The 25439-nt window shown below is 40.2% G+C and overlaps 3 protein-coding genes across 5 annotated transcripts in view; 2 read left to right on the top strand and 1 right to left on the bottom strand.

Annotated features, from left to right (window-relative positions):
• Positions 1 to 25439, top strand: part of LOC127356981 (deleted in malignant brain tumors 1 protein) — a 106196-nt gene that overhangs the window by 48662 nt on the left and 32095 nt on the right. The window lies entirely within an intron of this gene.
• On the top strand, positions 7322 to 12083 carry LOC127357010 (zinc finger protein OZF-like). The gene is made up of 2 exons (XM_051389158.1): positions 7322 to 7958; positions 10279 to 12083. Exons 1-2 carry the CDS (start codon positions 7880 to 7882, stop codon positions 11433 to 11435), a joined length of 1236 nt encoding a protein of 411 aa, XP_051245118.1. The 5' UTR covers positions 7322 to 7879; the 3' UTR covers positions 11436 to 12083.
• Positions 13602 to 24348, bottom strand: LOC127356973 (NACHT, LRR and PYD domains-containing protein 3). 2 transcript variants are annotated; one of them, XM_051389076.1, is made up of 14 exons: positions 24247 to 24348; positions 22063 to 22188; positions 21488 to 21604; positions 20561 to 20686; positions 20150 to 20228; positions 19762 to 19990; positions 17117 to 18624; positions 16818 to 17005; positions 16550 to 16723; positions 16125 to 16298; positions 15605 to 15778; positions 15043 to 15216; positions 14495 to 14541; positions 13602 to 14327 (listed from the first exon to the last, which is right to left on the bottom strand). In XM_051389076.1, exons 2-14 carry the CDS (start codon positions 22149 to 22151, stop codon positions 13780 to 13782), a joined length of 3627 nt encoding a protein of 1208 aa, XP_051245036.1. In that variant the 5' UTR covers positions 22152 to 22188; positions 24247 to 24348; the 3' UTR covers positions 13602 to 13779. The 2 variants fall into 2 exon arrangements, with proteins under 2 accessions (XP_051245036.1, XP_051245035.1); XM_051389075.1 differs by having other exon boundaries at positions 16818 to 18624.

The following is a 25439-nucleotide window of genomic DNA, read 5'->3' as shown; positions in this document are numbered from 1 at the left end:
TATCCAGCAATGATTTCTCTTCTGTGTTCTGGGAATAGGCGGTCAGATTATGTAGGCTGGGTCTGGGTCTACTCGGTGCTCTGGAAGAGTTGAAATCTATTACAGTGATACCTGGGGAACAGTCTGTAATGACTACTGGGACTTAAATGATGCTAAGGTGGTGTGCAGAGAGTTGGGCTTTGATACAGCACTGAGTGCCCCTCAGTCAGCACACTTTGGTGAAGGAACTGGACCAATCTGGCTTAATAATGTGGGCTGTTCAGGAGGTGAAAGTTCTCTAACTGAGTGACAATACAGACGATTTGGCAAACACAAGGGCTCACATAGTGAGGACGCTGGTGTGGTCATTGTGGTTTGAGATGTCAGAGCTGTTCAGATGCAGCACTGTAAAAAAGCTACCACAGCCTGCAGCATGCTTTATTGAAGAGCAGAATAACAAGTGTAAAATGTTGATTATTACATTGTGAATTAAACTGTGATGTAAGTAAAGAAGTTTATCAAATGGTTGATCTTCTGTGAAAAGCGTATCTTACTCTCAGTATGTTAGTGATAAAAAGTTTGTAAATTAATCAGAACTTTTGCCAAAATGTCGTACAAAAGTGGTTTCTGTCCTGATATAATGACATAACAAAGAAAAAACAGCAAAAACAACCCACATTTCCTCCAGTAATTAATTTACTACATGCTCATTGAGCTCTTAAAAGATAAAAGGTTTGCTCTGCTCCAGTCTATTCTCCTGTGTCATTCATAAAGTCGTCTTAGTTTAAGCAAAATATTAAAATATTGTTTGTTATGTCTTGTGCCTGGCAGGTGTTGAGATCAGATTAACTGGGTCTGGGTCTACTCAGTGCTCTGGAAGAGTTGAAATCTATCTCAACGATACCTGGGGAACAGTCTGTGATGACAGCTGGGACTTAAATGATTCTAGCGTGGTGTGCAGAGAGTTGGGATGTGGTACGGCTCTGAGTGCCCGTCAGTCAGGACAAATCTGGCTTGATGATGTGGACTGTTCAGGAAGTGAAAGGTCTCTAACTGAGTGTCAGCACAGAGGATCTGGGACACACAACTGCGGACATGCTGGTGTGGTGCGTTCAGGTGAGAAAACCTGTGTATGGTAACCATACACTACAACAAGCATAAAATGTTTCTGTAGTTTAGCATACTGGGAGAAGGTCTATCGACACATCAGTCTGACACATCTCATCAGTATTAGTGCTGATATTAACCTCACTAAGCAGATCAATTTCAGTGTCATAAAGCTGATGTCTCCTTTGATTGTCTTGTCTTTATCTGTTAGTCATTATCCGTGATATGCAGCCAATTTGCATTTTAATAATGTTAATAGTGCTAATCAGTTATTTCCTATATGCATATGACAATTATTAAAGTGCTGCATGAACTTCTGTCAGTCACCAGAATTTGATTTCCCCATTTGGGTCCTGGACCATTGACAGTATATATACTAAAGAGAACTTCTGGGTCTGTGAAGTAATGCCAATAAGGAAGTGTCTTGAACCTGAACTCAATGAAATGGCCAGCAGGGGGTCAGCTCTATTGGATGCAATAAAAGACCAATACCATGCAGTCTTTTGGAGAAATGAACAGACTTCTGACTTGATTTATGAGCTCAGTAAACACTTTTCTAATGAGTTTATGGTCTCAATCTCTAGTTTCAGTCTTCTTCCATACAGCATAATGTTCATTTAGTAAATGATGGTTTCATTTAGAGTTAAATAGACAATAAACCAGGGTATGCTTCAGGGCATGTCTACCTTGCGACGACTATAATGCCAAACTCAAGGCTTCAGAATGGTACTCCACACACCAATGGGTGACATCATAACAGGTTCACACTTGGTCCTGATGATGCAGGATGAGAATCGCCAAAAAGGTCCAGTCCGTATAACTGTATGTGCAACAATGTAGAATTATTTCCTTTGGTCTGGACCAAATGAACCAAACTACATGTGTGAATAAAATTTAGGAAAAATAGACACTGGTATCAGATTAGTACTCTGTACCTGCTGATACCTTGAGTTGGGTTATCAGAATTGGGAAAGAAAAGATTGGATCAATGCATCCCTAAAAAGATATAAAATAGCATAGATGATGTGGACTGTTCAGGAAGTGAAAGGTCTCTAACTGAGTGTTGGCACAGAGGATTTGGGACACACAACTGTGGACACAGTGAGGACGCTGGTGTGGTCTGTTCAGGTGAGAAGACATTTTGAATCACTTAATAATATTATAATCATAAAAACAGACTGACTGACAGTCTGTGGGGTGAAGGAGAGTTTTCATCCTTACATAATCTGTAATGTCTCAAAAAAGTTACACTGACATGATATTCATGAAGTCAATTTCAGCAAATTTTAGCTGACGTTGGGGAAACCAAGCAGTTCCCAGAATTTGACCAATAAAGGAAGTGTGTTCATTTTAATTTTTAAAAAGGATGTTTCAATTTAATAAACTTGTCCAACAAGAAGCGTTGTGAATAAATGAGTTTGACTTTCCTTAAATACATCCAGATAAACAGAGGGTTGGATACATGTGACTATTGATTGTTGGTGGATACCAAATTCTGTCTATGATAGTTGCTTCAGGTGGTTGTCTCACTACTACATGCTCATTGAGCTCTTAAAAGATAAAAGGTTTGCTCTGCTCCAGTCTATTCTCCTGTGTCATTCATAAAGTCTTCTTAGTTTAAGCAAAATATTAACTTTGGTGAAGGAACTGGACAAATCTGGCTTGATGATGTTGGCTGTTCAGGAGGTGAAAGTTCTATTACTGTGTTTGTCAGCACAGAGGATTTGGGACACACAACTGTAAACACGGTGAGGATGCTGGTGTGGACTGTTCAGGTAAGAAACCTTTTGGTAAAGTAGTATGAATAAATGTATCCTTTTCTGTACATTTTAATTTTAGCTCTGTCACCTCGTCATTGTGGCTTGTGATATCAGAGGTGTTCAGATCGGTGTAAAAGAGCAACCACTATTGAAGTGCAGAATAAGTGTGAAATGTTGCTTATTACATTGTGAATTAAACTGTGACGTAAGGGAAGTTTATCAAATGGTTGATCTTCTGTGAAAAGCATTATATCTTTCTCTCAGTATGTGTGAGTGTTGTAAAGTAAGTAAATTCATCTGAACTTTTTCTTTCTGCAATGGGCAAATGACAGAAACAGAAAATAAACAAAACAAAACAAACAAACAAAAACATGTGTTTTATTTTATTCAGCAATGTTTTATCTAGGTGTTGAGATCAGATTATCTGGGTCTACTCGGTGCTCTGGAAGAGTTGAAATCTATTACAATGATACCTGGGGAACAGTCTGTGATGACAGCTGGGACTTATTGCTAACGTGGTGTGCAGACAGTTGGGCTGTGGTACGGCTCTGAGTGCCCCTCAGTCAGCACACTTTGGTCAAGGAACTGGACAAATATGGCTTCATAATGTGGCCTGTTCAGGAAGTGAAAGGTCTCTAACTGAGTGTCATCATGGAGGATTTGGGATACACGACTGTGGACATAGTAGGGACGCTGGTGTGGTCTGTTCAGGTGAGAAGACATTTGGTATTTGGTATTTCGAATGAATCCTTTTCTGTTTATTTTAACAGCTCTGTCTCCTCGTCATTGTGGCTTGTAATGTCAGAGCTGTTTAGAGCAACCACAGCCTGCAGCATGCTTTATTTATAGGACCAGTGTGTAGGATTTAGTGACATCTAGTGGTGAAGTTTCAGATTGCAACTAACTAAACACCACTGGAGTCTGTATTTGATGACCTGGAAATGAGAACAGGCTGTCAATTGTGTTGTAGAAACTACATTGATTGCAAAAAAGCATGTAAGAACCTATCAACAGCCAGTGATTGGTTTGTCCATTCTGGGCTACTATTGCATGGCGGTTCAACATGTCAGACTCCATGGAAGGTGACCTGGAGCATCTGTAGACAAAACAAAATCTCATTTTAAAGTAACGAAAACCCAGTGAGTCCTATATTCAAGTGATTATAGACCAAAAACATAAATGCATTTTATATTCCATTTCCACCAATAGATCCTCCTAAATATTACACACTTGACCTTTAAGAGCAGAATAACAGGTTTGAACTGTTGATTAAAGGTCCAGTGTGTAATATTTAGGAATGACCATGTTTCTACAGTAGCCCAGAATGGACAAATCAAGGACTTGCCCTAGAGTTTAAGCACCACTTCCATTGGTTGCAATCTGCAAGTGAAGAAGTTTATCAAATATTTGATCTAGAAAAAGAGAAGCGCCATACCTTAATATCTTCCTATGTCAAATGACCTGAATTTAGAACACTTAGAAAAGCTGTTTCTGTCACAAAATGTGTTCTATCCAACAATGTTGTCTTCTGTCTTCTGAGACTAGGTATTGAGATCAGATTAACTGGGTCTGGGTCTAGAAAATGTAATGCTCTAATATTGTTCTGATTTTTCAGTGAGCCTCCCAAAGCCCAGCATCTCCATGAATCATGCTGGTGAGGTTACCTGGGGTCAGGATGTTGCCATCACTTGTTCAGTCTCAACTCAGCAGTTAGATGGAACATTCATCCTGAGGAAGACTTCAGGCTCTTTCAGAAAGACTCAGACATCTAGTGCCAACTCTGCTACCTTCAGTATCCTCAAAGTGGGCCTTCATAATGAGGGATTGTATCAGTGTCAGTATAAAAAAGGGGTCTTGGGTCGAGAATTCAGGTCCCCTTTAAGTAACTCTGTCAAACTCTCAATTACTGGTGGGAAAAAACCCAACAACAATAAAATAAGTAAATAAACAAAATAAGACAGGAGTGTAGCAACACCATAAAATCTGTCTGAATGTTTTTTCATTGGTTGACAAAATAAAATGATGCAGTCTAAATGTGTGTCTAGTTTTCATAAAAAACGGATCATGTTTAAAATGGTGAACAAAAATGTGACATGGCCCAAGCTAATTCAATTCAATTCAATTTTATTTGTATAGCATAAAAACATAAAAGAAGTTATCTCAGGACACTTTTCAAAATAGAGCAGGTCTAAACCGTACTCCTTATAAAATTATTTACAGAGACCCAACAGTTCCCACCATTAGCAAGCACTTGGTGACGGTGGCAAGGACAGGCTTCCTTTTAAGAGGCAGAAAGCTCGGACAGACCCCAAGAGAGAGAGAGAGAGAGAGAGAGAGAGAGAGAGAGAGAGGTGCACAGCAACAACAGTAGCAACAACTACACTAATAGTAGTGGCAAATCCATGGCTGATCTCCGCTGGGTCCCTGCTCTACACTTAGTTGGTATGTGAACCCCCCTCATGACAAAGCCAAAGCGTTGCAGGGGGTCATGAAGCCTTCTTAATTTAAAGGGTGTGTTTTTTTTAAATGCATTACATTCCTTTCTGTAAAGAAACTAAATGAGATTGTTATTTTTAAAGTTTAAATTATTATATAGGACATAATCTTAAAAAGTCTTACAGGATGAGGGCAAAGTGAAGACCTGTGAAGAACACAAGCTATATTCAGTCATTGAGCTGTGGGTTCAGGTAGTGGCCTGAAGGAATGTAAACAGTGTGATCAAGCTAAATTTGAAAATATGAATAAGATGCACTGTATATCATTTGAATGTAACAACATCACTACTACATATAAGAGTGCTTAGAGGACATATACCGACTTGAAATAACAAATGGAAAAGGATCAGTGAGTTGGCTGGTCTTCAGTGGCCTTAGTGCTGTTGGCTGCCAATTAAATATCACAGCGCAAGCTTACAGACCTCTGATCTTTATGCTCATAAATTGAATGGGCGGTGTCTGTAAACATGCAAAAAAAGTGCATTGATAAAAATTAACACATATGTAAAGAAGCCAAGAATGGCCGTGCTTCCAATTATTTCTGCAGTTATCTTGAGATCACACATTTATTATGTAGTTATCACGGAAAATTTGTTAGATATAATCAACCTGTTATCATGAGAAAACAAAAGTTTGTTTCCTCATATCACTTTTCATGCTTATCAGAGATCATGCCAGTGTGCGTAAATGGACTACAGTCAAGCCAGCCGTCACTCATGTCTCCATGGTCAAATCAGCCTATGCTACAACTGTAGTGCACCCATATCCATATACTGAGGTTCAAATACAGGTCAGGTACATGCTTTCAAATGGCCCAGATTGAGCTGAGGGGGAGAGTGATCAAAGGATGGATAGGAAGGATACACATGTGACTACGTCCAGTTTCAAGTTGTAGTAAAAGTAGGGTAAAACAGCTTTCTCATCATATGCACCAAATGTCTGGAATGAATTTCAAAACACCCTAAATCTAGAATCACTTCCACCTTTCAATACTTTTGAAAACCTTTTAAAGTCAACTCTGACAGAACAGTGTAATTGTTTTGAACTAGGTGCCCTTTAAGTTGTATGTCTGTGTTAGCTTGAGTTAAGTGTAATGTCTTGTTTGTGTTCTAGTACGTATAGTGTATGTACAGAGATTTGGGGTGTAGTATGTAACCTTTGTCCTGTCTTTTATGTATATTTTTTTGAAACTTTTTACCGCCAGTCTTGGCCAGGACTCCCTGGGAGAAGAGTTACTGTAACTCAATGGGACTTTTTCTGGTTAAATAAAGGTTAAGAAGAAGTTCAAGTTATAGGCAAAATTTTGCCGATGGAAAAACCGTCATGGCTATTTTCAAAGGGACCCCTTGATCTTCTGAATATTTCTGCATACTGAGTTCACCTAACAGTGTTGGCATCGGATAAATTGGAAATGACTGCAAAGCTGAGACATGTACTTGATGCCACCCTTGCAAAAGTCAGTGTTCTGCCACCTCAGTCAAAAAAGTCTGGACACTCCCCTGTGTGCAAGGAGGTGGCATTATCATATTTGATTCCCCTTTGGCCACTTTACAAATGTTATCGGGTTGACCACAAAAAACAGGCTCTCTGCAGCTCCTATGCAGCACCCTTGCCCCACTATATGATATGCAGTACACTTCCTGTACAGTCTAGTGAATGTCAGTGACACATCTGCAGAGAAACACAGAGATAGACGCTCTCTGGTGCAGAGTCTGTGGTCACAAAACATGAAAAAGATCCTATTAGGAGAGGGACATACAGCAAACATAGCCAATAATTGACTGCATGTCACAAACTGAGGGACGTGGGAGAAAAACATTACTACTGAATGTGACAAATTGGTATCTTGAAGCCTTTCTTAGCCTCGGGTGTGTAAGAACTTTGAATATATAATTTAAATGTATAAAAATGTGAAATCATTGGTTATGTTATCAATATCAGCCATGAGAGGGCGGCAATGCGTCGTTGTAGCGTCTAGTCCGCCGAAACTAAAGAAGAAGAAGAAGCAGCAGGAAGCAAGGAACTATAGTAACCGTGGCTAACATGCTAACTTTTCCATTCCGTATCACGTACGTTGACATAAGATACAGTCGGAATGAACCACTAGAGTCTTTATATTCGGATACACTTGTTGTGTAAACTTTCGGGATGTTTCACCCAATGGTTTCACCCCAGACTCATCTCCTGTTAGCCAAGAATGTTAGAGAAAGTTAGCGTAACTCGTTAGCAGGAAATAGACGGGGCCGGCGCACGGTCACACAGTGCTAGTCTGAGTAGCTAACGTTAGATAGAGACCAAAGTGTATTCTTCACGGACCCAGGAGTCCAAATGCCCTCAGAGACCAGTCTGAATAGAACCTGTGCTCTCCGCTTTACTGGAACACGTCTAACATCTGAATTATCTCATGGTGTCCTACGAAGCTAACGAAGTGAACTTAGCTTGCCAGCAGCAAATAGACGGACGCAAACGTAATCAAATTGAGTACCACAGCAGAGTGAGCACACCGGTTAACGGAGTGTGTCCGGACGGAACGGTACAATGTATCAAGACGAGTACGAGGAGGACCACCGCAAACTACTGGACGCTGATATCAAGACTGAAGTCCAGTTAGAAACAGGTGAGAACACTTCCATTGTTATTCCCACTGAGAGAGGTAACGGTCGCTAACCTTATTCAGATCCTTTCGTTAAATGAAGGTACTAATGCCCCACTGAAAGTACACCTCTAAAAGTAACTGTGCTTAAGTTAAAGTGTGCAAGTATTATCAACATAATGTATTTAATGGTATATGTATTCGTTATAGGGACTTTCTTAAATGTACATTTCCCCAATTTTAGTTAGAACACTTCATTTGAAATGAAAATAAATGATCAAAATGTAACAGGCATGTCTGGCACGAGCCTATTGGGTTCCCATCGTGGCCTTTAAGCCCATGATGGGTGTTTCAGATGAGGCCCACTTCCACCAAAGAGTACAATTGTACCTAGGCGTGTGAATACCAGAAGTTTAGTAGTGGATGAGTCAAGAACCAAACAATAAATCCCATATACTTTAACATACACTCCTTTTATTAAGAAACATTTACCTGGTGGCTGCTGGGGACTAATCAGAGTTACACAATATTGCCCAGAAAATGAGTTTCTGCAGTGTGACGTAACTTTTTGACACGTAGCAATACAACATTCAGTTTTTTGTTCGTTTTGCGGCCGCCCATAGTTTCTCTTTTGCTCTCGGAAGGGGAGGTTGAAGCGAAGGAGCTGCAGTCTGCACTCTGTAATAATACAATCTCGATGCCACTAGCTCTACTCACTGGTCCTTTATTTGACTTAACGTACAGCTTTTGATGACGGACACAACCAAAGAGCAGCCTTTGGAGTATCACCTTGTCGCTGAAGAAACTCCAGACAGCATTCGCTCTGTCATGGCTAACGCGAGTCAAGACCGAACCGAAACCGTTAGCTCATAATCACCCTCGAGCTTAACGCTTTGCATGTCTGATTTGGCAACTAAAGTCATTAACACTGGACACGTAGGTAGCTGTGTGTCCCATTACCACCGGACTTACAGACAGCTTCTTCCATCAGATCAAAATCAAGATTTCCCTGTAAAGTCCGTTCTCAGTGGATGGTGCAAACTGGAACGGGATTGACTTCCTAACAGTTTGTGATGTCACAAATGATGCTTGTGTGCCCCGCCCCTTAAAAATCAGATTCCCACTTTCAGCAGATGAATGTGAAAACATCCTTCTAATGTCAAGCTCTGCACAGTGAAGATCAAACAGCACACTGTTATGACTGGAGGGGGACTTTAACGTCTATGTATGTAGCTCTTTCTCTGGGAAATATGCCCATAAACCAGATAACAAAAGATATCCTGCTTTATGTTGAACTTGTTTTGTAGTACAGGACTCTTGACCTGAAGCTGCACTCGGTAACTTTTCTAAAAATAACTGGATTCTTGCAAATCCCATTAGGAGCTGGTGAAAGTTTCAGCAGATATGACAAAAAGTAATTTTTTTTATAAAAGTTATCTACTGCAGCTTTAATTGTAATTGTATCTGGGGATACAATACAAATAACAAATGTAATAAACAAAAATATGTAATAAAGATACAGAAAATGAAATTCAAGGTTCTAGCCTCTCCACATCAACATACTGTGCAAGGCGTAGGGTGGGGAATAGATGTACCATTAGCTGGCTTATGCTCTCTAAACATAAATGTGGAAAAATGCTCATGCAATAATCACAATGTAATGCAAATGGTGAATTTGATCAAATAATGTATGAAAAATACAATGTAAAACACACATGGGAGTAGAATAGCGAAGCAAAGTGACCACAGGCTCAGCAGTGCACCGTGCCTTATGGTCTCCAGTGCTAATGCATGGCTTTATGGTCTAGCAGTAACAGCTATTTAACCAGTAAGAACAGTATGTGCCAGCTTGTAGTTTCATGCACACATGTCCACTGGGGCTGCACAATATTGTAAAAGCATCTTATTGTAATTATTTTGACAGATACTGCAATGTGATTGTTAGTTAGTGTGGGAATGATGAAAGAAAACAAACAATTGAAAGCATGATGCTGTGAATGTTTTTTTTTTTTTTTTTCAGGATCTGTACCAAACAACCATTCTCTTAAATCTGGAGAACAAGATTTGTTGGCCAGGGCATCTCTCCACACATTTGACCTTTTATCAAAAAACTGCAGCTTCTGTGCTTTGGATATTGCACTTGACTATATTGTGATTTCAGTAATATTACTTGCACAGCCCTAATGTCCATAGAAACCAGGTGGAAGTCCATCACTGTGCTGCAAGGGGTGAATGAGGAATAGTTCAAGTCCAAACAGAAAGAGGTTTTTATACATGCATGATATGTTTATGTGCAAATTACAGGTTTCTAACTTGCATGTATGCATTTCATTACTCTCCACAGACGGCCAGCTGCTGTTGGTGATTAAAGAAGAACCTCTCTCTGAGCAGGAGGAGAACCCCAGTCTGGACCAGGAGAATCTACCAGGGCTGCTACATATTAAACAGGAACAGGAGGAACTCTGGACCATTCAGGAGGGAGAGCAGCTTCGAGGGCTGGAGGAGGCTGATGTAACCAAGTTCACATTCACTCCTGTCCCTGTAAAGAGTGAAGAAGATGATGAAGAGAACCCTCTGTCCTCACAGCTTCATCCAATCCAAAGTGATGAGAACGGAGATGCAGAGCATTTGCATTTAAAAACAGAAGCTGATGGAGAGGACTGTGGAGGATCCGTACTAGCCAGGGACTTTAATCCAGATGCTCATTTACTAGCAGCGACTCATGATAAAACGTCAAACTCCTCTGAACCTGAGACCGACGACAGTGACAGTAGTTTCGATTGGGAGGAGATCAGGAAATCTGATTCGAAGTTAAACCGTCTGCAAAACGATGAAGTACCTGATAACTCCTCTGAATGTGCGCAGCAACAGACAGGAGTGAAACCATTTAGTTGCTCAATCTGCAGTAGCAAATACTCCAGAAAGTACTCCTTAACGGCTCATATGAGACTTCACTCAGAAGGGAAACGTTTCAGCTGCTCAGTGTGTAAGAAAACCTTTCAACAGAGCGGAAATCTGGTGGAGCACATGAGAGTCCACACGGGAGAGAAACCCTTCAGTTGTCCGTTCTGCGACAGAAGATTCGCTCACAGCTCGGGTTTGACTTCACACATAAGAGTTCACACGGGAGAAAAACCTTTCACATGCTCAGTTTGTAAAGCTAGTTTCAGTTTCAGCAGCAATTTGTCCGCACACATGAGAATGCATACTGCAGATAAACCATTTGGATGTACGGTTTGTGAGAAGACATTTTCACGAAAGGAATACCTGACACAACACTTGACTGTCCACATGGAGGAGAAACCATTTAGTTGCTCAGTTTGCGGTAAAGGATTTCGAGACGGGGGAACTCTGAAACGACACTTGCCTGTCCACACGGGGGAGAAACCATTTAATTGTTCGGTTTGTAGCAAAGGGTTTGCAGATAAAAGAAATCTGACACGACATTTGAAAATCCACAACAGGGAGAAGTGTGTTGGTGAGAGCAGCGGGAGTAAATGAAGAGATGCTTATTAAGCCAGTTTCTTCCAGCAGGACTGAATGCTGAGGGCAACACTTGGCTCAACACTGATCAGTTCAGTGTTACACACTCAAAAACTCCTTTGTTTCATTTACATGATCATTTAAATGTTGTTTTCATTTTCTGGGAACTGTCTTTTTGGTACTACGTGTGTTCACTGATTTAAAATTGTCTAAAGTATTGTATTGTAAAGTATTGTATGTCACCTATACAGCCCTATGATCCATATTTTATTTTATTTTATAAAATATGTATTGACATACCTCCCAATAAGTTTATTTTAAATGTAATGGGCTCCTCTGGTTTTGAATTAATCTTGCATCATGTGTAAAACATGAACAACTGATTCTGAACCTGCTCATACTGTATTTGTGTCATTTGGATCGAATAACATGTCTAGAAACTTTGATTTCACACAGTCCTACAGTTGATGTGTTAATTTACCCATTTGCCTCTAAAGCATAGGTTCAGACCTTTCAATCCTGTTTCCCTACAGTACTCAGATGTCATTTGAGAGAGTTGTTGGTTGCTGTAATCATTCCTTAACTAGGTCTCTTCGTGCTGGGGCTTATGTGTGTTTACTGCCGTTGTTTTGGTGACTGCAACCCCTTCACCCCGGCTCAGCAAAAGCCCCCTTAAAGTTTAACTAAGATTTATCTGTGACAAAACATACATAAAAGGTGTGAGAGTGGGATTTTGAATCTAAGCTCTGCAGATACAATACAATACAAAAGGTTACCATTCGATAGATTGCCATATATTCCTTCAACCTTATTGAAATTTTTAAATCTTTCAGGACTGCTGTATAGTGTGTCACACAGCTGTAATCACACCACTGCATGCACACAGTCTGAGTTAAAAGAAGTTCTTATGGAATCAAAGCGGGCATCTCATTTGTATTTATAGCCTGTACAAAAGGTGCTATTAGTAGATAGTGGGAATAAGTGTTGAATCTTGCATCAGAAACCTTCCAGTGAATAGTGAATATATTGATTAGTTTCAGGTTGTTTTTTAATGTTTCTTTACTCAGGTGTTATTTTTCTTGATTGTAGCACAGCTACCCCATTCAATATATTGCCAGGATATTGACTTTTTTTTTTTTTTTTTTAATATTCTCTAGCTTAAGCAAGGCTTCATTTGTTTTAAGAACATTTTTTAAATAGGTCTTTTTAGGCATACATGGGTAAATACAATGTTTTAATGATTCATGGTTCTCTTGATACATTATTGATCTCCTTAACTTTATGTAAACCATTTGATTTTACTAAGAAAAAAGTTGATGATGATGATCTGCAGCATTAAATGTAAATGATTGAACTGTAAATGATCATTGTGCATAAAGTAAAGACAAATACTTTAAATGTACTCCACACTGAGTCTAAAGGAAGCAGGTTCTGGCTTGTTTTAAGTGTTTCTAATTATGAGAAAAACAGTCGTAGTCTACCATGAAGATCTTGTTAATAAGCACATCTAATTGTATCTATAGTGACATAATAAATGGATGGATGAAGAAACTCATAAGTTATCATATTGTGTGATTATGCTAACATTCTGATGTTCAGCAACTCAGGTTGTTAAGGAACTGTTTGGAGGTTTTGTGGATTTGACGATTCAAATAAAACAATTCCTCAGAACCAATGGTGTAGTAGAACTCTTTTTAACAGAAAATGTACCTGTCCTCAAAGATCCTTGGTTAGAAATGTTTAAAAATGTCCAAATGATTATTGGATCAACTGATAGAGCAACAAGTTGTAATAAATAGCATGTTTAAATGATGTAACAAACCAGGCCAGCCTCTCTTCATTGGGATCTAGATCAACTATCAGAGATGGCCCTTTTGTGTATGTATGGCCGGAGGTGTGACAGTCTTTCCAGCAGATGTTGAACCTGCTCTCATTCAGCCGCAAGAGAATTATTAGGGCTTGACAGTGATGCTGGCTGATCAAGTCTGGTTCACAGTTGGTGTTGCAGTTCATCCCAAAGGTCTTGCATGGGGTTCAGGTCAGGGCTCTGTGCAGACCACTCAAGTTCTTCCAAACCAAACTTGGAAAAAAACCTTTCTTTATGGACAACGGCGTCCACAAACCTTTAGTCACACACTCTATCAATCAGCAGCAGTCCCGAAAAGAGAAATACAACAAAGACACTCACAGTAACATTATGCCTTTATTGTAACAAAACCACAAATCAGAACACATGACGGAAGGCACGAGTCAACAGCACAATTTAATGATCATAGCTTCTATCTTTAAAGAGCTGGAAATGGAAGACGTTTACAGTGTAAATGAGAAATATTTTCAATCATTTTGAAAGAAGTTCACTGATTCACTGTGGTCCTACACTGTTCTCCAGAGAACACAGAGACACCGAGGAACCAGTTAACATGAGCCCAAACCCGGGATAAAGAGGTTCAGTGAATGTGGTGTTGAAGGTGTAGAGGTGGGTCAGTGTGTCAGAGTTGACGCTGTAGAAGGACACCGTGCCAGCAGGACAGTCTACATACACTGCTACTCTCTTAGAGTCAGAGGAGGAAGATAAGAATTCCACTCTGTTATAGTCACAGACACGGTAACTACATTCATCAGAGCAGCTGAGACTCCAGTACTGATCATTCTCTCCAAACTCAAAGTCTTCACTGTCTCTCATTTCCACTCCTGTGGAAGTCACTGATACATTGACTTCTCCTGTCCACTCGACCTCCCAGTAACAGTGACCAGTCAAAACATTTGTACACAGTATCTGAAAACATGTATGCCCCAAATCGTCTGGATCAAAATATACCATTTCGTCCTGCACACATGTCACCTTCCTGTTGTTGTCAGACAGCGTGAGGTTGTTGACTGTGTTTGTGCCGAATGTGAGTTCACAGGAATCTGATGGAGAGAACCAGGCACAATACAGCTGCAGTTATTAATCTATCCTTCATTTTTTAATGATGACATCATAGATCATCGTCATAAATAATGAGTGATGTCACAGTTTGAAGATGGTTGCATGTGTGCTAATTCGTTTTCACGAATCAAATTGAGAACACACTTACACTTCCTCAGACCAGGTCTCAAATATCGGACTCCACCAGGCTCCAACCTGAAAGAAGCAGGGGTTATTAATTAATTAATTAATTAATGGGCCGTCCACACCAAGAAGAATAACTATAATAAAAAACTTATGTAAGCAACCACACTGATGAATGATGACGTTATGTAAATAGGTTTATTTATTTTCTTTTGATGGAGCTAGGCTAGCAGTTTCCCTTATATGTCCTGGAGCTATCACTGTACAGAGATGAAAATGGTAGGCGGGCAAAAAAGTATATTTCTCAAACTGAAAGTTCCTTCAACATGCAGATATCTGTCCAAACTACATACATTATTATAACAGGCAATTACTATCCTTGTTCCTGGAGATGTTTTCCTTGGAGACCCCCTACACAAAGATTACTTTTTAAAGTTCAACAGTGTTCTGAGCAAAGGCTTCCTACATGTGTGATTGTTCATGTAACTTCCGTATCCAACATTAAACAAATGAAAAATGTTTCCAGGTCTTCCTCCTCTATCAGTCAGATGGCTGCAGCAGACTTCTTCATACCTGAGAGTGTCCAGTCTCCAGTGCGGATCCTCCAGTAGAGCAGACAACAGTTTCACTCCAGAGTCTCCTGGATGATTGTAACTCAGATCCAGCTCTCGTAGATGGGAGGGGTTGGCACTCAGAGCAGAGGCCAGAAAAGCACAGCCTTCCTCTGTGATCAGACAGCCGGACAGCCTGAAAACACACAACACACAGGCTTATCATATCTGTGGGCAATGCTCTGTCTGTCAAATACAAGAAGAAACTGTCTCCAAATAAATAAATAAGACACAATAAAACATTAAAATGAGAAAAGAAGCTTTTGTTAAAAAAGGGAGACCAAACAGATTAATCTAGTCTTTTTAATTATTATTAAATTACATTTTATTTGTAAAGACCCAAATCATGACAGAAATATAAAAGTTAAGAAATATATTTTATATATTTTAAATCATTGTGGTATTTCACAATTAAACCACAAGAGCAAAAAGTAGAAAATTATGAAAAGTCGAAAAGTAATTGAGTCTAGAATGACAAATCACATTGGCATGGCCGATGGTTTAATGGGTAAATTAATCCTAACCTGAGAGTTTCCAGTGTACATTGTGGACTTTTCAGTTCAGCAGACAGCAGCTTGGCTCCTGAATCCTGTAGGCTGTTGTTACTTAGGTCCAGCTCTCTCAGACTAGAGGACTGGGAGCTGAGAACTGAGGACAGAGCCTCAAGACTTCTCTCTGAGAGGCCACACAAACTCAGTCTGGAAAGGAAATATGATAAATAGCATTTTCTCTTAAAATGTTGTGTCTGGACTTGGTGATACAATATATATAATCTATCCTCAGTGCATGTTAACATCCTTGCTGTTTTACTCTACATATGTTGGTGAAATGGCTGAATCAGTAAAAAAAAACCACATGAAATGATAAGTTGACCAGAGATAAAGTTCTCAGTCTCAGCCAGAATTCATATTTATTGGTGCACAATGTAAATCTGAACTAGAAAAACAACACTGGAAAATCCAATTAATTTCTTGGCTGTCTTTCAAATCCTGACCGAAGGGAGAGGCTGTTTTATTAAATTGAGACAAACTGACTTAATCTGACCTGAGAGTTTCCAATTTACAGTGTGGACTTTCCAGTCCAGGAGCCAACAGATTCACTCCTGAATCCTGTAGGGGGTTGTTACTCAGGTCCAACTCTTTCAGCCTAGTGGACTTGGAGCTGAGAACTGAGGACATAGATTCACAGCTTTTCTCTGAGAGGTCACACATACTCAGCCTGTTGAGACCACAGAAAGGAAACAAGTAACCAAGATTAAACAGACAGTTAGTAATCAGGCTTACATGATATCAAATAAATTAAGTTCTTAATCTTGTAGTTGGGCTGTACAATATGTAAATCAGACAAAACAAAAATTCAAAGATTTTCCAAACTTTGAAATTTAAAATCCTGACGAGAGGGACTGTTTCATTTAAATTAAGTTTTACATGTAGAAAAATGATTTAAATCTTCAAGTAACCTGATCTGACCTGAGAGTCTCCAGTGTACAGTGTGGACTCTCCAGTCCAGAAGAGAGCAGCTTCACTCCTAAATCCTGCAGATCGTTGTTACTCAGGTCGAGCTCTCTCAGATTGGAGGACTGGGAGCTGAGAACTGAGGACAGAGCTTCACAGCTTCTCTTAAAGAGATGACAGCCACTCAGTCTGAAGACACAAAAGTGAGGAAACAATTTACATGTTATACATTTTTTTCCTCCTGTTGAAAGATAGTAATGTATTTATTGATTATCCCACTTACAGAGCTTTTTTGGCAGCTTTGACCACTGGCAGCAGCCTTAGAAGAGCCTCTTCTGAAGCAGAATATTTATTCAGGACAAACATGTCCAGATCTTTTCCTGATGACAGTAAGATGAAGACCAGTGCTGACCACTGAGCAGGAGACAGACTTTCTGCCAAAAGATGTCCTGAACTCATGGACTGTTGGATCTGCTCCACCAGAGAGCAATCAACCAGTTCATTAAGACAGTGAAACAGATTGATGATTTTCTCTACAGAGAAAGTCTCTTCAATTTTGTTCTTGATGTATTGAACTATTACCCGATTTGTATTTGAGTCACTTCCTGTCAGTGTCAGAAGACCTCGTAGGAGAGTCTGATTGGTCTGCAGCGAAAGCCCCAGAAGGAATCGAAGGAACAAGTCCAGGTGTCCATTTTCACTCTGTAAGGCCTTGTCCACGGCACTCTGGTAGAACTGTGTCTCTGCAGATTCATCTTTTCTTGTTTTTGACTTTTTTCTGACAGCAGGCTTTTTTTCTGACAGCAGATTTACACCAGAGTTGATGAATGTCTGGTGGACATTAAGAGCAGCCAGAAACTCCTGAACAGTCAAATGGACAAAGCAGAACACCTTGTCCTGGTACAGCCCTCTCTCCTCTTTAAAAAACTGTGTGAACACTCCTGAGCACACTGAGGCTGTGGTGATATCAATGCCACACTCTGTCAGGTCTGATTCATAGAAGATCAGGTGGCCTTTCTGCAGCTGCTCAAAAGCCAGTTTTCCCAGAGACTCAATCATCTTCTTGTTCTCTGAATTCCAGTGTTGATCCGTCTCAGCTCTTCCGTCATACTTAATGATCTTCAGTTTGGACTGAACCACCAGGAAGTGGATGTACATCTCAGTCAGGGTCGTGGGCAGCTCTCCTCCCTCACTGGTCTTCAACACATCCTCCAGTACGGACGCAGTGATCCAGCAGAAGACCGGGATGTGGCACATGATGTGGATGCTTTGTGATGACTTGATGTGGGAGATGATTCTGCTGGCTTGCTCCTCCTCTCTGAATCTTTTCCTGAAGTACTCTTCCTTCTGTGGGTCAGTGAACCCTCTGACCTCTGTCACCATGTCAACAAACCCAGGTGGGATCTGACTGGCTGCTGCAGGTCGTGTGGTAATCCAGAGACGAGCAGAGGGAAGTAGATTTCCTCTGATGAGGTTTGTCAGCAGCACATCCACTGAGGTGGACTTTGTAGCATCAGTCAGGATTTTCGTGTTGTGGAAGTCCAGAGGAAGTCGACACTCATCCAGACCGTCAAAGATGAACACAACCTGGAACTCTTCAAACCTACAGATTCCTGCTTCTTTGGTTTCTGTAAAGAAGTAATGAACAAGTTCCACCAAACTGAACTTCTTCTCTTTCAGCAAATTCAATTCTCTGAAAGAGAATGGAAATGTGAATTGTATGTCCTTGTTGGCTTTGTCTTCAGCCCAGTCAAGAGTGAACTTCTGTGTTAAGACTGTTTTCCCAATGCCAGCCACTCCCTTTGTCATCACTGTTCTGATTGGTTCATCTCTTCCAGGAGAAGGGTTAAAAATGTATTCATGTCTCATTGTTGTTTCTGGTCTGACTGATTTCCTGGATGCTCTTTGAATCCGTCTGACCTCATGTTCATCATTGACCTCTCCTGTTCCACCCTCTGAGATGTACAGCTCTGTGTAGATCTGATTGAGATGGGCTGGGTCTCCTGCTTTTGCAATCCCCTCAAACACACACTGGAACTTCTTCTTGAGGTTAGATTTGAGTTTACGCTTCCACACTGCAGCAGGACTTCCTGGATGAATACACAACAAAGAAGATCAGTGAGTGAGATATGAAGTAATCCAGCATGAACAGGATTAAATTCACTCCATAACGACCTGAGTAAATATAATCTTCTTGTCAACAAGACATCTTTGTCAAGAAACAGTCCTTAAGGACTCACAAAGGAAGACAAAAGAAATGTTCACTGCCAACCAATGATGAACCTAATGCGGAATTTGTCAGGACCACTTTTATGAGGCCCATATCCCACATTACAGGATGCTACCTGACTGTAAAAAATGACTGTTTCACAGGAAACATATTAGGGGTGGAAGTAACAAAAATTAACTGCTAAAAATGGAGGTCATGAAAATGTACGTGAATTGAAAAATAGAGAGGTTAAAATGGATGTGAAATTTAAAATGCAGTCAGGGTTCAAATTTTACTTTTTTCCTCAGTGTCCTAATTTCTACTTTCAACTGTCCTAGATTTAACAGCCTTTGTCCCACATTGAAGCTCTCTGCTTTATTCTACATAATGATTATAGTTTAATAACTTGTAAGTTGGAAACAATCTATGATTGATTTTTGTGAGTCTAAGTGTATGTGTGGCATAGCATAGAACTCAGAGCAACCTCACATTTATAGAATTTGAATGCCTAACAATTATGATAATATATATTCCATGACAAATAAATGGAATCCTTTCATTTGTAATAATACATTTATCTTCTGCACCCCAGAAATGTCCCAAACACTGTGTCTTTGTGTCCCAGGTGCTATTTTTGTCCCTAGCACTGAATGGAGTGATAAATTATCAACTGATTTGATTTATTTGAAGCCAATTTGACTAAACCCGTATATGATGAAAACAGACCTTTGTTTCTTAATTTCCCCATCTTACATTCATGATTCTCAACACAAAATTGTCATTTTATTTAAAACTGTGTTGTTGTTAATCAGCTATGCTGTAAGCTGTGTTAGTTTTTAGTGTCTAACATTCATCATTAACAATGGCCTTGTTAACAGCAAGCAATTTGTCTTATTTCTGCCCAAAATTTCAATCAAATGCTGTTTCACTGCAGCCCAGCCAAGTGGGGTTGAGAGAAAGATCTCTTATTATTCAGGCTAAACTAAATATTTAGAAATTCCTTAAAAATCAGTCTTACTCCTCTGCAGATAGTCAGCTAGCTCCTCCTGCTTCATTTTCCTAAGGAAGTGCATTGTGATCTTCAGAAATGCCTCTCTGCTTCTCCTCCTCTGCTCTTCCTCATCACCATCCAACACCTCCTCATCCTCCCTCTGACTTTCTGAGTCTTCTGGGTGATCTGAACTCAGAACCTTCTGGATCTTCTTCAGTTCGTTCTTCACAAAAGTCACAATGTTCTCCTCCAGCAGCTGGAACAGAATATTATATAAATGACTAAAAACTAAAATCACAGAACCAAACACGAGCTCCATGTTGAACAGACTGACAATCCACTGGTCTAAAAACTACATCATGGAGATGAGTGTGAATAGAATAGATGTAAAAGTAGTTGTTGTACATGTACAGACCATGAATACAGAGTCCAAGTGTGTTTGATGGTTCTGGGCAGACTGACCACTGGGAACCTCTGAGTTCTCCCAGTCGACTCTGTGGAGGAATCATAAAGAATTAGCTCACATTATATCTTTCACATGGAGATAAACGCAAGGTAAAAGTCCTTTGAGCTAAAGTATACATTAAATCAGATGGTTTCTCCTGACATTAAAGTGCTGTTTGTACTACTGATTCCACTGTGAATCAACAACACAGATGTTTAAGCTTGACAACAAAAAATGTCCTTTTTACATAATTTCTGTTGGAGGACTTCTACTTTAGTTTTAGTGTTTAGTTTAAGTTTCTCCTTTAATAAGCTGTTACTGCTCTTATGGGGCTCAAATGTTTTGTTGCTGGTATCAGAAAGTAACTTGATGTTGACTTACTCTGTCATTGGTGAAGCTTGTCCTTTGAAAAACAGTGGCGTCTCCATGGACCAGTCACTCTTTAAGGACACACAGCTTGGTTCCGGGTCAGGGTCAGATTTATATAAGTCCAGGTCCAAACTGGTCCTGTTGGACAGAGAGAAAGACCACCATAGAAAGAAATTCACTTTTTAATGTTCAGGCAAAGATGCTGTTGACGAAACTAGTAGGTATCAGGCAGAAAAAGGATCAACAGACCAAAGTTCAATTTAAAAAAGTATGATGCGCGCCCGGTTAGCTCAGTCGGTAGAGCTGGCAACCCATGTACAGAGTTGCTGCAGCGGCCCCCGTTCAAATCTGACCTCTGGCCCTTTGCTGCGTGTCATCCCCTCTCTCTCTGTCCCTCTTTCCTGTCAATCTTCAGCTGTCTCTATCAAATAAAGGCATAAAGGCCAAAAAAATAACTTGAAAAAAAAAAAAGTATGAAGCACTAACTGCCTCAAGTGGGAATTTAATTGAACTGAATTGAATTGAATTGCATTGGAATGAGGCGGCTGTGGCTCAGAGGAAGAGCGAGTCGCCCACTAATCGGGGGGTTGTTGGTTCGATACCTGGCTCTTCCCGCCATGTGTCAAAATATCCTTGGGCAAAATTCTGAATGCCGAATTGCTCCCGATGTTGTGAAAGGGTGAATGTGGCACGTAGTGTAAAAGTGCTTTAAGTGGTCAGAAGACTAGAAAGGCGCTGTACAGGTCCATTTACCAATTAAATTATTCATAGAGTAAATGGCATCGATAGCTTTAGAATCCCACAGCTGATCAACACAGAGTTTCGTATTTGCATCTGTTCTGTTGGAGGACATTGCTCTGCTGCTCTTCAGGAGGAATTTGATCTTTCAAATGTTTTATAATGTTGCTGGTATTATAAAGTGACTTGATGTTGACTTACTCCTTCATTGGTGAAGCTTGTCCTTTGAAAAACAGTGGAGTCTCCATGGACCAGTCACTCTTGCAGGACACACAGCTGGGTTCAGGGTCCGATTTATAGTCCAGGCCCAAGACCGCCCTGGTAGACAGAAAGGAAAACCCCCAAAGAGGGAAATTCACTTTTTAATCTTCAGCTGCAGAAGCTTCTGAAGAAACTAACAGCTACCAAGCAGAAAAGGATTAACAGAGCATATTTTGAAGAAGCAGCAGGAGCTGAAACTCTCCACACTGATTGATTTCTGCTCTCTTCTTACCCTCCTCCATCATTAATTGTCTTTGTGGGAAAATGAGAACACTGTAAGGACTCCAGGACTAATCTAATCTAACATATTTCTCCATTCTCTAAGACTCCATTTATAGATGGTGTGTATTATATGGAAATATTGTAAATAAACTTGTGTTTATATGAGAAAAGTTGTTTGGACTGTGAACAAGACGATAAACTTTGCTTGGAAATGATTTTCCAAAATGCCAACAAAGTTTGTTCACGATAACGGTAAAACGCATTGATTTCAACCTGAGAACCCGCTGTCTTACCTCTGAGCTTTGGTCTGGCTGCCATGTTCCCCACACAGAGTGGTTTTAGAAGGAGAGACTCCCTCCTCTCTGTCCTCAGACTGATTCATGCTGCAGAACTCATATCCGTGTCACACACACTTTCATCTGGAGAGGAAACACACGTCATTCATCTGAACATCAACTGAAACGCCTGTTTCATATCAGCTGCTCCTCCTCCTGTCAGCTGAATGCAGTCAGACAGTCGAGGAAGCGGCCATCAGCTGCTAGACTCCACTAGAGGGAGTCATGAAGCTGCATCCCAGCACACACAAGCTACATGGAGGACCATTTACATTCAGTGACACACTGGAGGACCGATATGGACTAATCTGACTGATCTGACAGAATCTCTCCTTTACAGTGTCCCTGGAGAAATGTTTAAACCAATAACTAGGACAATAACATTCAATTATATGCCTATCACTGACACAGAAAAAGAAGAATACATTAAAAACTCAATTTATAAAAAAAGTTTTGTTTAAAAACTTGGTCTAAAAATTCCTAATAATTACCTACAAAGTTTCCTGTAAATTATTGCCATAAGTTACAGGTTCAAATAGAGACCGTGTTCAATAGACCTTATTCACAGGAGCCACAATACTAACCATACTACTATGGTTCGGTTCCATTTGTGCACAATAGCAGCAACCTGTCTCTGTCTGACCTGAACAGAATGTCCTTCAAGATGGCACACTGAGATCGATTTCTCAAATGGGGGTACATGTAGCCGTAGGGGTACTTTGGAGTACTGCAGGGGTATGTGAGATATTAATTTAAAAAATATCAGTCATGCATAATTACCAAAATTATGATACTATAATAAGTTCAATACAGAATGCAAATGATGAAATAAAATAAACAAATATGTAATAATTCTTTGCAATTGCCATAGTGCCCATTTTCATTAACATATCTTTAGGTCAAGGGATCCCTTAAAAACTTTACCAAAATTTAGCCCAATGCATGGGTACCAATGGAAGCATCAGGTCATCAGTTTCACAATACCAGTATCTTCACTCTAGCTTTAAAGCAGAGCCTGCTATAGCCTCTGACAGACCACCACAGGTCCCCCATCTGGACTCGCCCCTGTCATGAATTCAATGACTCGAAACATTTCAAATGAAGCATTTAAGTGTTTTTCAGGTCTGAGGTTGTTTTTTAATACATCAGAGGCTGGTGGCTCAACACTGTACATCTTCATATAGACTTTTCTTTGTACCAGAAATGTTTTGCTGATCAGGGGGTACTTGGCTGAAACCATAGGTCAAAGGGGGTAGATTATTGAAAAAAGTACCACTGCTTTACTGACTGCTAGCTTCTACTTCTTTACTGCAGGTCATTCAGCAGGTAACTACCTAAGCGCCCCACTAGTTACTTTACATCACACATATAGGCCTATTTATCCTTTAGTACGTGGGTAGGCAACCTGTGGCACATGCGGCTCTTTTGCCCCTCTCCTGTGACTCCTTGTGGCTTTGACAAACATTCATGTGATTATTTCTTTGAACATTTTCATTGTTGTAGGGTTAAAGTGATTCTTACATTCTCTGATTGTAAAAATGTGTAGCCATTACACACCAAATACTTTTTTTTTTGTCAACTAAAATGTGCTACTACTCGTCTTGAGTCTCCCTAACTAGGTTAGCTATGGTTTCAAATGCAAAAAAAACCCCCAAAGATCTCAGAGGAAAACTGAGAATTAAATTGTGTGTGGACAGATTTGTTTGCTTTCACCACCAATGGTGCTGAAAAGAGCCAGTCCTGACCTCCGTGCAGCCCTAGGGGCCTTCCTATCTGACCCATGATCCATGTAAACCATTTGCCTTTGGCACACAGAGAGCACACAGAGAGCAGCGGCTCGTCTCCTCCTCTTCCACGGGCTCATTCAGCCAGGAAAGCTGCCTCCACTCATCAACAAGTGGTGCTGCACATTAACAAAGACTAACTGTTCAACTGCTGAGCATCAACTAACTCTGCTTCCGCTCTAACCGAGCCGTTTACACTCGCAAATACAACATGGAGCTGTGAGCTGTTGACTCTTACTGAAGTCTTATCAACAGAGCTGCAGATGGTCTTTACCGCAGCGAGATAACAGCAGTTAGTGCTGATAGGATGAGCAAACAGTCAGTGGTGTAAATCAGTAAAAGATGTCAGTTATATTACCTTCAAATGGAGAAAAGAAGCTGCGCCACGGGATCCCAGAAAGTGAAAGTCAGAACAGGAAACAGGTTGAGTGTGTGTTGTTCACTCATTGGAGGAAATATTTATTACATCATTGATTTGTTCTTGTAGCCTGCACAATAGTCAGTGTAAGATTTCATAATATGTGTTTAATCACAGATACAAAAGGAATGAGATTAAGTTTAGTGGAAATATGGGCCGATACCTGCTGTGTGAACACAGAGTGATAATAACTTTATAATACATTTAATAGCATCAGAAAACATGATCTTACTCTGATTGCCCTAGCAAGGACCACGGCACAACAATATTAGATATAAAGGTTTTAATGGAAAAGAACAGGTTTTGATGTTAAGGATAAATGAATTGAATGTAAAAGAGGAAAATAGAAGGTGCAAGAAGTTGTGATCCCTCCCTTGGTCTGGGAGGATGTGGTGAAGGTTGGGCTGAGGGAGACTCAGTGTGGGTCAGTGTGTCGGTCTACCAGCTGGGAGGTGTGTAATCTGTAATACAATAATTTCAGATGTTTATTTAGATAAGATTTCAGCCCAAATGTATTTCCTGGTCTTTTTACACCTTTATTTGATAGGGACAGCTGAAGATAGACAGGAAATGGCGGAGAGGTGGAAGACGTGCAGCAAAGCACCACAGGCTGGAATCAAACCCAGGCCGCTGCAGTAAGGAGCCTTAGTACATAGAGCCCCGAGTGCCCCTTGACTAAAATTTTAACCTTGAAGGTGAACAATACTTCACCTCTATGCCACCCCTACTATTAGTCTGCTTTTATCTCTGTGCTTATGCATTTTATATATTTAAGTGTGTGTGCAAAAAAGTTATTACAACTTTAACATGCACTGTCCTGAGGAGGCCTCATCCACTCTAGAGTTCATCCAAAGGCCATGATAACCTCTAAGTGCTCCTTGCTTGTGGGCTTTGGCAGAATCCAGTTTTGAAGACAATCTTCACATTTTGCTGGGTTATGTTATTTACAGTATTTCCTAAATAATGTTTTGCGGGGTGTGCATGAGGGCTGTCCATAACAAAATAAGTGCCGAGTCAACTAATAGTTTTACAGAAAAAAGTATCTGCTATGAATGTTGTGTTTTTCCTGGTACCTCTGTTTTTATCCCCTGATTTGAAGACCTCTCTTTCTCAATCCAGAGGGCTTTTTGGGA

Source organism: Dicentrarchus labrax, unplaced genomic scaffold, assembly GCF_905237075.1.
Source record: "Dicentrarchus labrax unplaced genomic scaffold, dlabrax2021, whole genome shotgun sequence".
Taxonomy (NCBI): Eukaryota; Metazoa; Chordata; class Actinopteri; family Moronidae; genus Dicentrarchus; species Dicentrarchus labrax.
This window is presented reverse-complemented; position numbering and strand designations above follow the sequence as displayed.